The sequence below is a fragment of the Mesitornis unicolor genome, unplaced genomic scaffold (assembly GCF_000695765.1).
Source record: "Mesitornis unicolor isolate BGI_N332 unplaced genomic scaffold, ASM69576v1 scaffold6871, whole genome shotgun sequence".
NCBI classification, from domain to species: domain Eukaryota; kingdom Metazoa; phylum Chordata; class Aves; order Mesitornithiformes; family Mesitornithidae; genus Mesitornis; species Mesitornis unicolor.
Window position 1 is genome coordinate 1 of NW_010164371.1, and position 16,116 is coordinate 16,116.

Genomic DNA, 16,116 nt, shown 5'->3' on the forward strand with positions numbered 1-16,116 from the left:
TATATAAATATTTATATGCCCTTTTAAAACAAAAGATGTATGCTATGGCCCAGGTGCAGGTGTTCGTTGCACCTGTGTAACAGCTAAGACCTGGGCCTGCTGTGTGGGTGTGTAGATGGCACACACTGCACAGGCATTATGTGTGTGTGTGTGTGTGTGTGTGTGTGTGTGTGTGTGTGTACATACACTTGCCATTGTCATATCTCATCCTGCAGCACCAAAAGCGACTTTTTCCACATCAGTTCTACCCCAAACCCTCAAACCTTGACAACCAAGTACAAGGCATTGAACAACTAAAGGAAGATGCAAACAGCACTGAAGTAAGACACCAATCCACCCTGAACTAAGTGTTACTCCTTCCCCCTTCTACAGTTCAGGGGGAGAGACAGAGGGAAGGGAGGGAGCAAGTGTGTGAAAAGGGAAGAGAATAATAATTAAGTAAGCAATACAAGGGATGTGCACAAGCAGTGTCATGGCACGCTACAGGCAGACTCTCTTTCACGCATTCTCACGCACACAAAGATCCAAAAAAAAAAATAAAATGCATCAATATGTAATCTTACAAGTGCTGATTGCCGTTAAGGACACTCTTTTTCAGCTTAACAAGACAAAATAGTTTCTTAGATAAGAGTACTGGGAACATGCCTCTGAAGGTAGAAATATGCAGTAGGTCACCTCTTGAAGATTTAATAAAGCAGCTTTCATGTCAATGCAGTAAGTATACACACAGAGCCATTTTTCTAAACCTTACTAATGATATAGTACAAGTGTTTGTTACCTCTTCAGTCTACGTTTTGCAGCAATGTATACCTGCTGGGTTCGCTGGGGTATTTTTGGTACAGAATGTAACTGCCCTCAGACAGTTTCTGCCCTTTCTGTTAGTCCAAGGTAGGCAAGGAAGGAGTGTTTAGGTGAAGAGGCACCTCCCGGTGCAGTCTGAGGTCTGGGTGGATGGAATGTGAGATCGTAGTGGTTTTTGGGGAAAAACATTGTTAAAGGAATAAGGTGGGCGAACTCTGAGTTCCAGTATTTATCAAAGCACAGGGAAGTGCCGTTGACGGCCAAGGCTTTCACTGCCAAGCTCGGCTCTGCCCCGCTGCCATGTGCAGCTGACATAGCCACTGTTTGCAGAGCCTGGGAGGCAGACATAACGGAGAGGGGGGACAGGAGGTTTCTGGAGCTGTTCACTGGTAGGAGTGGACTGGCTTCCTTGGAGGTTGAATACTGGCCCTTCTTCTCCTCTTCAGAGCAGTCCCCGTTCTGGTGCTTCTTCACGTGGCGGCTGAAGACAAAAGGGTGGGTAGTCTTGAACAGGCACTCATCACAGCTGAAAGTCTGGCGTGGAGCATGCTTCAGTTTCTTGTGCAAGTTGAGATTGTCTTTGCGTTTGCAGCTGTAGCTGCACTGGTCACAGTGAAAAGGGCGCTCGCCTGTGTGGACACGCACGTGTTCAATCAGCTTGTTGGCGGTCTTGGACAGGTAGCCACACTGGTCGCACTTGTAATGGTTGCCAAGGCGGTGTTCTCGGATGTGCATCTCCAGCTCCAGCTGATTTGCTTTCACTGTCTGGCAGATCCGACACTTGTACTCCATCTTGTAGTGAGTCTTCAGGTGGCACTCCATTGCCGCAGGGCGGTTCGTGGAGTAGATGCAGAACGGGCACCTGGCAACACAGCAAGGAAAGGCAGAGACAGAGAAGAGAGAAGTCACTCAGCTTGAAGACCTGCATTCCTGGTTCAACCCTGCCATTCAGCCCCTCTCTAACCTACTAAAGAGGAGAAAAGGGCACTTAGTTCTTAAAATATTTGGTTCACCTCATGGTGTCTCTACTTAGAGGAGGTTTGCCCGTTTAATGGCAGTAGAGCTCACGCATTCCTAGGAAAACACTGATTCACTCTGAAGGAGCATCCCTTTAATCTTCTGGCTTACCTTGACAGGGAGGATTCTGCAAAGCAGGCCGAGTAGTGCAGAGTGGGTGACTGATTCACCGGTACTTTGTGTAACGACATTCCTAGTGTTTGCGCGAAGTCACTTTTGCCATTTTTTCCCGTTAAGAAGTGCTTTAAAGTGAGTGTTTACAGATGAGTATGAAAGCAGCTGTTTAAGTAAAGATGGAATAAACTTGTAATACCACATGTACAGCAAAAGCTTAGGAAATTCCTTTTCTGTGACCTTGAACAATAGGCTTGCTGGGTATCCTGCTAGAAGCAGCTGAAAGCCAGTCAGTGAGGATGATTTGTAGGGATTCCCATTTCTGGGAGATGAGCTAGCCATGCTCAAAGGGGTGTGCATTTGGCAGTGTTTGCCTACAGCCACCTCTGCCACAGCAGGAATTGTTCCTGTGTGGGAACAGGATGTGGGCTCCGCTTACTCACAGCAGCAAGCGTCCGGACCGGGGTGGATGTGGCAAACGGCTTCACCCCTGGTTCCTGGAGCAGGAAGGGCCGAGAAGGCTGCAGGAGGGAATCTTGAAAGCTTGGCAGGAAGCCTGAGCTGAACAAGCCTGGACACCAACAAACCCAAAGCACACCCCCTTTTGTTTTTTTGCAGTTGAGAGGCAGTTGGTGAGGACAGCTACCTGCCAGGGATCTCTGCTGTATGAAACAAAGCATGCTGCTTTCCAGATCGGACTGCTGAGCTAAAAGACTACGTCTAGACAAAAAGATACAACTAAGGCACCTGGCTCATGTCTTACAGATGTCTCCACCTCCTGCTGATCTGCATTCACCATTTAGCAGGTCTGCCGATGCTGCTTTATCATTTCAGGTAATTTCTAAGCAGAGATCATCTCCCTCCATGTGTGTTTTTCCTTGCTACAGCTGGTTGCACATACAGGTTTAATATTCATCTACCTGCTAATCGAGAGACTTTGGAGCACAGTGAATAATACAGCAGGACAAATGGCTACTTGATGCTTTTCCTGATGCACATCAAGGACTCTGATCCAGAGAGGGAGCCTGGCATTGAGGCTGCTAACATGATTAGCTCTATGCAACAGAGGACTTGGCTGTCTATGCACACATACCTCTCCTGGGCTGGGTGCTCTCTGGATCAGAATCTCACACATTTTGACCTGGAGCTGGAAGAATCATGGTTTTTTTCTCTTCCCCCCACAGCAATCAGGAGACAGAAAAATACAGTTTACTTAGATCACTTCAGGCTCTTCTGGATGCCTTAAAAAAAAAAATCAGAGCTTTTTCTTAGGTACAGCTTTCAAAGTACCGAATTACTACTTGAGCTGGGCAGGAATAACTTACGTAGACTGTAAAGCCCATTCTGTAGGGAAGGTCTGAATCATAGGTCATGGGTTTTCCTTGGTAAATAGAACACATTCTGTGGATGTTAAACCCAAAGTGCATCAGACAACTGATCTGTCCGTCCAAGACAGACACTCTGTTGTTCTGGCACACTACTTGTTTCTTAATCTGGTTTTCTTCCCAGATTCAGTCATCACATCTCAGTGACCACATTTTGTGGAACTACTGAGCTGGAGACCAGATGCTGCCTGGCAAACAGAACCAGTTTTCAAAAACTGCAGTGCAAACGGCTAGAGCTACTCGTGGGGATGTTAAACGTGGTGTGCTCGTCACGTGACAGTTACAGTGCACTGAGAACTTTAAATTTGCTTAGCAAGAACAGCAGAAGCAGGGATCCTAGCTGGGCTCGAGGTGGTACCAGCCTCTTTTCCTGCAGCAGCTGGAACAGAGACTAGGGACATGCATCTTGCATAACGTCACATTGCCCACACACAGAGAGCAAGCATATGGCCCCAGCAGTCATTCCTTCCCTCAGGGGTCCAACTTTGACATAAGGGCATACTCATTCTCTAGAAACACTGCACCAACAGACCTTAAAGGACACTACCTTAGCCAAAGCCAAAGAGTTTTCTTCTTAAAAGAGCGTATTACTCGTTACATGTTAATTTATACAATAGTCATCATTCTGGGGCGTGCAAACCAAAGCAGAAAGCATAAAAGGTATTAATTCTTGGAGAGGACTGATTTTGCATTGGAGTCTACAAAGGTTATTACCTTTAAGGTTCTGACTTCATACCTGTCACCGACTGTCCAGGGTTTAGTTTCTTTGAGCCAGGTGCAGAACAGAGCGTGTGGTGTGCACTCTCATTTGCTCTGATGCCTTCAAAAAAACCCTTCTTAGTTTGCCAACACTTGTGTGCATTGCTGCCTCACTCTCTGTAAGACCCATCACAAACTGTCTCCTGTTTGACTTGAAAAGGGAAAGGAGCATACTTCGCTAAGACCAGCGGATGCTACATCTGCTGCTTGGATACCGATCTCCTATAATGATGCAAGCGTATGCTAAGGCATCTGTAAAGGACTCGGCTTGGGTTATCTAAAGAAAAGGAAGCCCTAAATCTGGATTATCAGACATTTAACTAACCCTTTCTAATTTACTTCCTTTTGTCCTATCCCCACAGTATTAGAGATGCTTAACACAGTAAAAGTTTGTGTACTTGCTTTCCTTACTTGAGCCCACCGGTGGGGACAGTGTGGCATTTCTTGTGCTCCAGTAATTGCTCAGGTGTCTTCATGAACTTGTGGCACACATCACACTCGAACATCCGTGTGATCAGGTGGATTTGCAGATGGCGCTCAAACATATTTTTTGTTTTACAGACGAAGTTACAGAAAACACATTCAAAGCCTGAAAAATAATTTTAAAAAACCAAAACAAAACAGAAAAATATATTCCTTACATTGTGGCCAGATCCACTGCACAGAAGATGATAGTCTGTATTTGTTTAACAGTGTTCTACCTTTCTCTGACTTCTCTTCAGTGCTCACTGAGGTCTGACTACCAGGCACTACAGAAATGACGAGCAGGTTGTTTGAACTCTTGGTTTTGGGGATTATATCTCCATCTTCTTTGCTGTTGGCAGAGTCGCTCAGTGCTGACAGTGAAGATGAAGATGGACTGTTAGATTCACTGGGTGTCTTCATCTCTTCAGCTGAAAAACAGGAATAAAGACCAATAACTAGTACAGCAGATTAGATAGAATCTCAATGATCCTGTTTTAAATTTCAGGAAAAATATTTATATTCAAAGTCAATTCAGACATGGGTATAAACAAGTCTGAAATTAATCGATCTGTTAAGAAACCATAGTTGCACCTCCTTCCTTTTTATTAGTGTTTACAACAGTACATCTCTCAGTTTATCCTAGAATAGAGTCTGTCAGTAATGGTAGTGGGAAGGAAGCATACAACTCACTACCAGGCTGATAAAAATTCCAAGGAAACACGTTGATTAGCTCAGAGTTCAAAAACAATGCAGAACTTGTCACTTAGAAAGGAAACAGAGGTCCTTTAAGTTTGGGCTGTGGAATCCCAAAGTGCTGTTGTTGGCCTACTGGTCCAAGCTAAACTTCTCCTACCTTTCTGTTTATGTGGGTCCAATGGGTAAATTTGGGAGGAAGGGCAAAAGAGAATAATCTCACTGTACTCCGAAGCATCCTCAGTAATGATTGCAAGAGATAACAGCGTGGTCTCAAGATTTATCTGTTGTCATTAGAACCTCTTACTGCAGATAATTCATTAAAAAAACCTGTTATTTATCTGAATGTACAGCTGAAGCTCATCAGAGTTTCCCTATGAATATAACAGAGGTATGAAGTTCAAATCCCAAACACTATCACACACTAGAAATGTGTTTTCATATGAACCCTAGTCTGTTGTAATCTGCCATGAGCCAACAAGGCAAGGATAGGCAAATTATTACCTCTCATCTCTGTCATGGTTTAAAAAGAAACTTTACTAAAACTTTGTGTTATCCATGTGATAAAGTCCCCTGATCAAGGCCTCTGTAAACACCAGTACCTATGTGCCTAGATTTAAACTGAGAGCAGCACCTTTAAGCCTAAGATAAAAATGTAAGGATGCACTAATGAAATCTGATGACCCAAGCTGTCAATAGGGAGGATGACTGGGATATCATATAGAAAGATTCACTGACCTTGGGGACCAGAGTAATAGAAATGGAATGAAATTTAATAGCACAGAGTACAAGGTTATGACCTGACAGGCCAGTAACAAGAATTTTTGCTACAAATGAGGAGTGCTCAAGTTGGAAATGGTCAAGGAAAACAAAGGAAGAATTTGAGCAGAACATGGGATGAATATGAGCAATCAGCATGGGGGTGGTAAGGAAGGTAAATATGATTTTAAAATGTTATTGTGTGAGCTATTCCCAGTAGCTGCTGCGGTTTTGCACTGCCACCACTACTTATTTCATTTCACCTAAGACACCATGTACAGCTGTGATTGCATATGTCGAGAGCAGGGGTTCTAGCAAGAACATATGCAGTAAGGGATTGGTACAGTGAGAAAACTCTGTTTCATATGAGAAAAGGCTCAGTGTTTAGAGAGGAGAGGGTTGTTCTCCATAAATACACGAAGGGAATAAATACTGTGGGTGGAGGGAGCAAGCAATGGACTGCTGCTTTCAGATAAAGGGCAGTTCTGGCACAAGAACAAAGTATGTGTATTCTGATTATTAGTAAGACACATGCTGGAAATTTTAAATCAGTCCCTAATCTTTAATACAGGAAAATCTGCAACTGCCTGTCTGTAGGTTTAAAACAATTACACTTGTTTGAAGACATGTGCCAACATCCTTACAAACAGGCCTTTTATGACTTGGTAACCTCACAGGATAAGGGACTGGGGTCAAGTGACCCAGAAAATACATTCTACTATTTACTCTGTATTTGCCGTATGTGTAAGCATTTGGCTGAATCGCCAGCTGAGTGGCTCAGTTTGAGAGAGTGAAGGAAGAACAAGGAGTTTTCTTGTCTGTCTTTAAAAGACAAGCAGCCATTCCAATCTTTTAGCCATTACAGAAAGATACAGTACAGCAGAGCTCAGTATTGAGCTCCGATGCGAGCTTTTCATGTGGCTAGGGGTAACGTTTCTCATTTGCCTTGACTTCCCTGTATGAAGTGGAGTTAGATGCAAACACCTAAGATAGCAGGGAGTAGTGCTGAGAGCTGTGCTGGCATAAAAATCCCTTGAGGGCTTTCCAGTAGTTTGTGTTTCTGAAGTTAAATGTAACTTACGTACTTGTGAGTACAAACAACTCTATTCTTCTCTCCCTTCTCCTTCTCTACCCTTCCTGTTTTCCCAATTTTTTTCCTGGTAGGACAGGAAAAGCAATTAGCAATGGAGAAACTGTGCTGGATGCAGTTCGGGTTCAGTATTCAAAACTGTTAGTGGTTTGTGACAGCAAATGCTTCTGCTTGGTGTTATAATAGAAAATAATTAAAAGGACTCTATTTTTCTTGTCCTTAAATTATGCCGGACTTCATTAGTTGGGCTATGCATATGGAACTTGTTTGAAAACTGCTATTCTCTTATCTTTGGCTATTAAGCGAACAGGACCAGGGGAAGACCACCTGACTTGTCCTGTTATTTAATATAAAGTTAACATCTCTGGTGTTGCTGAATCACAGTGTTAATTAAACATCAGTGTGAGATTCCAAACTGATACAGGCAAACACACAGAAAAGCAAAGCTCAACTTATTGTATATTTCAAACTTATGGCCAGGTTGCACAGTGAGCACTCAAAGTCACCTTATCATCACTGAAGTCAAACCAAGATTTTGATGAAATAGTAAAACCAGTCAGAAAAACAAACTATACTGACTTCAACAGGGGAGGGGGCTTGGGGGATAAGGGGAATAGAAAGAAAGAGGGCTATGTAGTCTTTCATTTATTTTGCTAAGCTTGAAAATTGATCTGCACTACCAGATTATTTGCCTGGCTGGAGTCCAATTCACTTCAACTTTGAGAGATCAGGCCTTAATTAGTAAGTGTTTCAGTGAAAGTAAAGAGTGCGCTAACAGGAAGTGTGAAGGTTGCACCTAAAAAGCAAGAGAGAGAAAGATCACTGCAGCTGGGAGAGGGGGGTCCTTACCTGTGTGCTTGCTGTTGACATGAGCCTTCATATCTGCCTCTTCCATGGTGACAAAATCGCATGCTGTGCAGCAAATCGAGAACATCCACTGCTCTTTATCCACATGGAGGGACATATGACTGACAAACTGGACATTCATCTCTGTCTCAAACCCACACACATGGCAGCTGCAGCCAGAAGAGTATTCAAGAGTAAGAAACATTACAAAAACAAACCATGAACGGAAGCATTTTGCCCTTCCCTGAATATGCAAGATAAAATTCACTGTATAGATTTCTTCTCTTCCTCACTGTTGAACATTCACTGGAAAATTCTTTTGTCTGCTGAACTGCCTTTGAACCGATGGCCATGCCAACGTGATTAAGGGCAGGCACAATGCAACAATCCTGTACATGCTATAATGATGCTAAATAATCATAAAGTTAATTAAAAACTACAGATTCCAGATGCTGCGCATCACCTAGCCGATTCCTTTGGGCAATAGGAGGCACTGCAGCTTTGCCAAGATGTTTAGTACAGCTGATACACTGACAAACTGAGTGCTTGCTGCACACTCCAGGAGTTATTTTCAAGCCCTGGAATGGTTCCCATGCCAAACTAGGATCTTGTGCAAAACTGCCTGGCAGTTTCAGTGTAAGCGAGTAAAAATGGGTTCAAACATTTCTTATGCTTGACTGGAAAACAGCAGTCATCAGCTATGCAAATAATTAGCAGGGATACAGACTTCACAGCCAGTGCATAAACAGTGATATTGAGATGCAGTGGAAAGGACCCTTTAATTTAACTTTCTTTGCAGAGTCCTCTTGCTTTGATTAGACCATTAACATTTAAAACAAGCCAAAAATATTTTAAAAGGCATATACTCTAGGGTACTATTCTGCTTTCCCAAGGGGATGGACTAGATAATCTAATCCAGCAGGTCTCGTTTTTTTCTTACTTCTATGATTTTGTAATTAATTCTGCTCTTGGCACTTTGACTACTACTGGTAGGCACTTTGACTAGCATACAACAAGGAGAATGCCCAAATACCCATTTTATCTGAGCAATTCCATTTATTTTTTCAGGCAAATTCTCCTAAAGGTTTTCCTTTTTTCATCACACTGGCACTGAATGTATATAACTCTAGCAAATGTGTATATGGAGATAATAATTTTTATTATGGTTTCCTATTCCATTTCATAGATTTGGCTGAAAACAATGGAGCTGTCAGAGGCAACTGGAAGCACATAGCTTTAGATCTGCCATGAATCTGTGTACATGAGAGAATGTTTCCAAACACAAAACTTAAACAAGTACTGCATAAAAAGTCAGAGAGGCTTCTAAGAGCCCATCTGCCTCACAAAGTCATTTAAAAAACCCAGGGCCCAGCCCCCTCTCAAAACTCAGAGTCTTTCCCAATGGCTAGCCAAGCCAAGCAGCACGGGGCAGCCAGCCGCTGCTCGGCTAAGTCAGGTAAGAGCAAGACAGAAATACTTTCATGGCAGCTCCACCCTGCCACACCAGAAGGACAGCCCTGTAACACGTCCTGAGTGGGCAGCTAAGACATTCAGATTGCAGCATCTGGTGCGCAGCCCTGGGCTGGGTCCTCACCTGTAGTAATAAGGGTGCTTCTTTCCATCGCTGCCTTCAGAAGTGACAGCGCTGACAATGTCCTCAGTGTCTGTACTCACCAGCTTCACAGAATGGACGGTCAGGTGCTGGTTCAGATTAGCACGGCACTTAGCAGCATAGGGGCACAAGTGGCATTTGTATTTTCTCTCTTCTGGAAAATAAATGGGAAACCTTAAATGTGTACTTCCTTTTGAAGCAAGCTATTTTTAAAGCTGCCAACAACCACGTATGCATTCCTTTGGGTTTCTCTGAGCAGCTTTCAGAATGAGGTGCTTTGGAAGGCTGACATTTTGGAAAGTTAGAGGAGTTCACAGAAGTTACTCAGAAAAAAACCCCTGTCATTTGGAGGTAGTTTAGGACTAGGGTTTTTTTAACTGGGTCTACCATTTGTAGTCAGATAATATAAATCTTCATAAACTGGGAAACTGGGGCAAATGCTGCTCTGAGAGCTGCAGCAGAGCTAGGACAGAAACACGTCAGTTATCTACAACTACTTCCTTTACCTAGCATCTTTTATTTGATTTTTGGGTCCAGTTATTCTTGAGGTTGACCATGTGATCACTTGTAGAGAGTTGACGGTTGATGATTTTGTATTAAAATCTAAGGGTGGGGAGGAAAGGGAATGCTGTATCATTAGGCTAGTTCTGGACACAAACTAACAAAAATAAAACCCATTCAAAGAAAAATTGAAGAAATAAATTCGTCATGAGCTTCTGATGCTTCACAACTTTTAAAATAAAAATTACTTTATTTTAAATTAAACATTTCTAAATCTTGGCAGCTATTTTTTTTGTATGTACCAGGATTTATTTTGCAGAGTTAATTAAAATAACCAAACATTACATCAGCTTTTACAACATTTCTCTTTGAGGAGCTGCCGCTCTAAATTTGAAATATAACACTACAGGCGCTAAGGGAAAGGAATTCAGTAGAGCTGCTCAGGACTAAGAAAACCTTGCAAAGCCACAGAACAGAGCATTTGAACCTTTTCAGCATGGCTCTGCTAGATGGTACAACATACACTGGCATTATACCAATTATTTTTCAGCACTGCATCAGAAATTCTGGATTTCAAGTCTTATTTTGTGCAGTACACTCCAGCGGGCTGAGAAGGTGCATCTTCCACATAAAAACTCTGTTACTCTCAGTTCATTTGAAGTTGATGCACTTTAAGAAAGTTGGTATGGGGTAGATCAGTCCCTGTTCCCCTCAGAACTGGATGAGGAGAGCAAAGGTGAATGACAGATATTAAATCCTTTCAGTTTCACCAGATCTGAAACAGCAAGGCCCAACCTTTTGTTGTTCAGTAACATTTAAAAAGCTCATCAGGCGAAGGTAAGAAAGGCCAGAGGCTGTGCCTTGTCTCTCCAGAGCTCCATTGACAGGCTTGGTTAACCAGTTGGTATCTACAGGCTGGTCTGCTGGAACATGAACAAACTTGAACTAACATTTTGTAAAGATAAATTACAAGTAGGCTGTAGAGAAATAAAATCTCAGTTAACTCTGTGAACACCACTCTGACATCCTGGCCTGTTTCTGCACTTGGCTCTGCTCTAAGTGCAAGGAGCTGAGGATGCTTCACACACTTTCTTCCCCCTCCACTTCAACAAACCATGACGAACACATGGATTTCCTCAGGGCTGCAACAACCAAGCACTAAGAATCAGCTTACCTGTGTGCAGCGAGAGATGTCGGGACAGGGTCTGCTGTCGACCAAACACTTTTCCACACACGTCACAGGGAAAAAGCTGGTCATTAAATTTCCAAGATGGCAATCCATTTCCCACCTCCAGCCCCAGCTTTTCAGTTTCTATGCCAAAAACCACATAAACAAAAAGTCATATTTTAAGAACTCTGAAGACTTTCAGATTTCATTCAGTAGAGTTCTTTAGGGGTCATATAAAATGCAACACCTCAGCTGCATGCTGTGGGATCTGGCACATGAGTTCATGTAAAAAGAAAACTTCCAATGATGGAAAGGAAATTAACCTTTCACACAGCATCTTTCATACATACACTTAGTCAAAGTGTTCAAGACACAGACATAGTCAAAGAGTTGAACCAGATTATGTAAAGAGAAAGTCAAGAGTGAGCAGGGCAAAGCATTAACCTCTAACACTGTTTTTTGTGGAGAGACCACTCCTTTGGCTTTTTCAATCACTCACTTTCACCTGCTGCATGAAGAAGGCCAGGTCTGTGATGGTGGTTTATTTTACACTGGATTATCACTCCTGGCTGAAGGAAGATTTCCAAACACTTTCTTTTCTACTGAAGCAGGAACTTTTGCTACATGAACAGTGTTGCATTGAAGGAGAACAAGACTGCTCACACAAAAGCTAAGCCAAGAGGATACAGCATGCCAATGAGTGGGTGGCATCCCTAAGTTCTACCCAGCACCTGCTCTCCTTGGGCATGAAAATCCCCAGCACCTTAGAGGGCCATCCATTGCAAAACTGAGACCCTAAACAAGTCATTGTATTTAAAGACGTGTTATTTAATTGTTTGAAGAACAGAGAGAGTCTGCCATACAAAAAAAGAAATTCCACACAGCATAAACCACAGACATGAAAGCACTCTGCAAGGAAGTAGAGGGAGAAGACTGGGAATGAGGAAGAGAAAAAAAGGTACACAGTGCTTAAAGAAGTTAAAAGCATGGCCAATTTTGAGCTGAACAGAAGGGAGCAGAGAGCCGATGGAGACTGGGGATGGCAGTGATGCTACTTAGCTCAATCTGAGCAACAGTATCAGCAAGCCTTGTGTAAAGAAATGCTCTCCTCAAGGGTCCTGTTGCCTGAGGAGAAGGGACTGCTGAAGTAAGGGCTGCACGAAACTGCAATGGCACTCATCAGGTTTCTAAATATAACAGCCAGTAGCAGGATTGGTTTTGAGACTTACTTCTGCTAAAAGACCTTCTATTTCCACTGAAATGAAAGATGCAACCTGCAGAGCAGCCTTCCCTAACCCGACACTGCCTGTGGGTTTGCTGCCCAGAACCAGCTCCACCAGTGCATGCCATGATGGAGAAAAACCATTTGGCTGGGACTTCAAGGTAAACAGGATGAGAGGAACTGAGGACAGGGTTACAAAATAAATCTTACTGAGTGTAAGTTACTATCGTGGAGGTTGGCAAAAACCAGCAAAATCTTCATTCAGTGAAGCACTGAGGAATAAACACCCTCCTTGTACAGGTAACACCTCACTGACAGTCACCTACCACTAGAGATGTGACTGCCATGTCTGACAGTCCCTCGTTCACAGATACATGTCCATCTGGCTCTATTATGGTTCAAGCAAATACCTGTCAAATACTGTATTTAATTTAAGCAATAATAAAAACAATGCCTCATCTGAGACAGAGATTCCATACAGCAACTTCAGCAAGTTTAGTGATGGTCATACATACCAGGCCCTTTTCAGCTGCTTTCTCCTGTGACCCCGTCTATGTACAGTGTTCAGCACACCAGAGGAATTATGATGCACCTCTGAGCACTACCATCCAGCAACACATTTTTCTTAAAGAATTTCTAGTTAGAGAACTAGTTCTGCCTATTCAAAACAGTCATTTTGTGAAATTAAAAAGGAAGACACCCCCCTCCATCCCTTAAGAGCTGTAAGTGCCCCGTAACCTCCAAGAATTTCAATAAAGTATGATCCCTGCATTCAGAACAATGGAAAAATCTGACTCTGTACTAATGCTACAGATATTTTAGCAGAGCCTTTTGAGTACATAATCAAAACAGTGTTTCAAAAGAGGAATATGGTAATAATTAGAAGAGAAGGTCACAAGGGTGTAGGTTGCTTCAATATGGTCACAACAAAAATGAATTAATTGGGACACATACCAAACAAGCAGGCTCATTAAGTAAATAAGTCACTTAACAATTCACTTCGGCATTAGTCATCAGCCTTCTTTTATCTCTTAAGAAATAAAATATCCTGTTCCCTTTGGTGGATTTATAGCTATCAGTTCTGGGAAGCTCATGGGAAGCTGGAAGAATATCAGCTTTCCAATTATCTTGAGCTGGTGAAAGCTAGTCCCTTGCAAAGCAGCTACATATTTTTCATTGATGAAAAAGAGGATATGGTAGGTGTTTTGAAAGTACACCTTTGAAAGATTTATTCCTGGAGTCCCAACTACAGTCCTTCTTTCTTATCTTCCTACTGAATCTTCTCTCCGTAGCAAAGTGCTTTTTCTACTCAGCAAGCTGCTCAGTTTGTTTGTGGCGAACCAGAGTTGGTGTCTGGTGCAACAGGAGCCTCAGCAATTTGTGGAAGATTTCTCGGCTCCAAGGGAAACCACCTACTTCCCCCTTTACCCTCTGGGCAGCTTTGTCTGCAGTATGGGACTGGGGCTCTGTGTCCATACAGTGGTCCAGAAGTCTTGCCAGAACATACCCAGCATCCGAGCTTGCCAGTGACCTGAAGAATCAGGTGAGTCAACAACCACATTCAGTCCTTGGGCTCTGTCTCTAATTAATGCTGGGGAATGGTGTTTTCTGCGAAGTGAGTACAAGTCTGGTGACTCCAAGACCGTAAGGTTGGTTTGTGCACAGCATTCTCTGTGCATCCCAAAGCACTCTACCAAGACAGTCATCATCATTACTCTGTAAGAATACCTTACACAGAGGGTCATTCAGTGGCCAAGAAGGAGGACTGAGACCAACTAATATTAAATAATAAATCACCATTGTGAGAGATGTCCCACAGAAATCCATCTTTCACCATGACATCCCTATACTAAAATGAAGAAAAAAGGTCTTGATATAGATTTTTGCTTTAAACAAATACTCCACAGCAAATTCCTAAACTTTTATGGTAGAAAAGCATACATGACAAAATGATGTTGAATTTATTAAGTAATTAAAAGACTGAATTTCTGTATGGGTTTTGGAGTTTAAAACAAAATATGATTAGTAAAACAGAAGGTTTCCAAGATCTCCAGTACAACATTAAAAAGTAACATAAAGACTAAGACTAGCTAGTGATACTATTACTAAAAATTACTAAATTACTGGCTAGTAATAAAATTATTTTGACATAATTTCGCACAGAAGTTTCAAGAGCTAAAAAAAATAAATCTTAAGGTAAAACTTAATTCTGAATGAAACTCAGTGAAATACATCTTTATGGATACCCTTTTCTGCCCTTCTGTGTCACCTGGTATCATTTTCCTACTAACCCCAAGTCAACTTCATAATGAGTAGCTGTATAAAGCTGATCATCCAAGATGGGGTTAGATACTGCCAGGGCTGCCACCATCTGAATTTTCCCTGAGGTGAGGATAAGGTGGATATCAACTACAGAAACATTGTTCCATCCCTCCTCTTGCCCCTCCAAATAGATTAATTTCTGGCAAGCAAAGCCCAGTGGCTTGAGAGAGTCACTGTTTACCCCTTTCCTAAGCTGTTAGATGTAATTCTGAACATGTATATATTTTCAGATTTCATACTTAGTAACTAATTTCTTTTCCTTGTCATCAAACTGGCAATATCGATATGAAAAGTGCATTAACCACCCCTTGTGAAAAGCCTTTACTCTGACTTTTGTCAAGAAATGCTGAGAGAGGATACCATATCTGGTTGAAGCTGTAACTGAAGAGGATGACAAAGTGTGACTTGAATACACAACTGTCTAGAGCCACTGAATCAGCCTTGTGACTGCCAGTAGCTGTCACACACAAAAGTTCCTCAGGGAATGGCTTTGGGATCTGATGTGTGGGACTTTGATTACTTATTTTCTTTTACTTAGCTTATGTATTTTTCAATTGCTGCTTCACAGTGTTTTATACTGCATTATATTTTAATCTGTTGTTCAATGCCATGCCTAGCTTTATACTAGTAACTGAAAGAATGAAACCACTTTTTAACAGAAAAAGATAAAGCTAAGGAAACAAACAAAAAGTATTGTGAAGTGTCATTCAAAGAAGATAAATTCATATTTATAACTTTTGCTGGTTTACTGTCTGCTTTCACATCCTATAATTCACTTAAACAGCTGCTTCTCTGTTTCATCTTCACACCTCCACAGACCTTGGAAACAACAAAATCCACAAGGGCAGATCCTTATGGTCACATGGAAGCCTACAGATAAAAATTAAATAGATTGTCCTTTGCCATATGTATTCCCTAAAGAGGTGGAAGGGAAAGGTGCTGATAAGTCCTAACAAGGAAGGTCAACGTTTATTATCGCTCTGTTCTTCTGGAAGTGCGAATCATATTTATACTTTGTGTTATTCAGACAGTTTGACACCACACAGATGGTGAAGAAATCAGGTAAGTAATTTTGAAAATTAAGTGCACAGAAATCCTGTGAAGGGAGGAAACAGAAAGTGGTGAATGGAGTATTTTCAATCAATCCTGCTTGCAAGCCAAATGTGATGAAAAAAGCAAGTTAGATGTCCAGGGATCTGGTGACAGAATAGGCACCCAGGGTGAGGCTGAGAGGGAGAGACGGGCAAACTCAGAACAGGAGGTGAATTGGGAAAAGGTAGATGATAGCGAATACAGAAAAAGAGGAAAGGAGGTGTGCAACACCTCCTCCCTCATACTCCAGGGAATAAAACCTGGTGTGAA

The 16,116-nt window shown here is 42.2% G+C and overlaps 1 protein-coding gene across 1 annotated transcript in view; it reads right to left on the reverse strand.

Moving 5' to 3' along the window:
- Positions 1–1,249: 1,249 nt before the first annotated feature.
- LOC104548302 (zinc finger protein 827-like) overlaps positions 1,250–16,116 on the reverse strand; it is a 78,741-nt gene continuing 63,874 nt past the window's right edge. The window contains 6 exon segments of the mRNA XM_010194290.1: positions 1,250–1,663; positions 4,479–4,665; positions 4,778–4,969; positions 7,933–8,099; positions 9,524–9,695; positions 11,217–11,354. Coding sequence (XP_010192592.1) covers positions 4,484–4,665; positions 4,778–4,969; positions 7,933–8,099; positions 9,524–9,695; positions 11,217–11,354 — 851 coding nt within the window. The 3' untranslated portion in view covers positions 1,250–1,663; positions 4,479–4,483.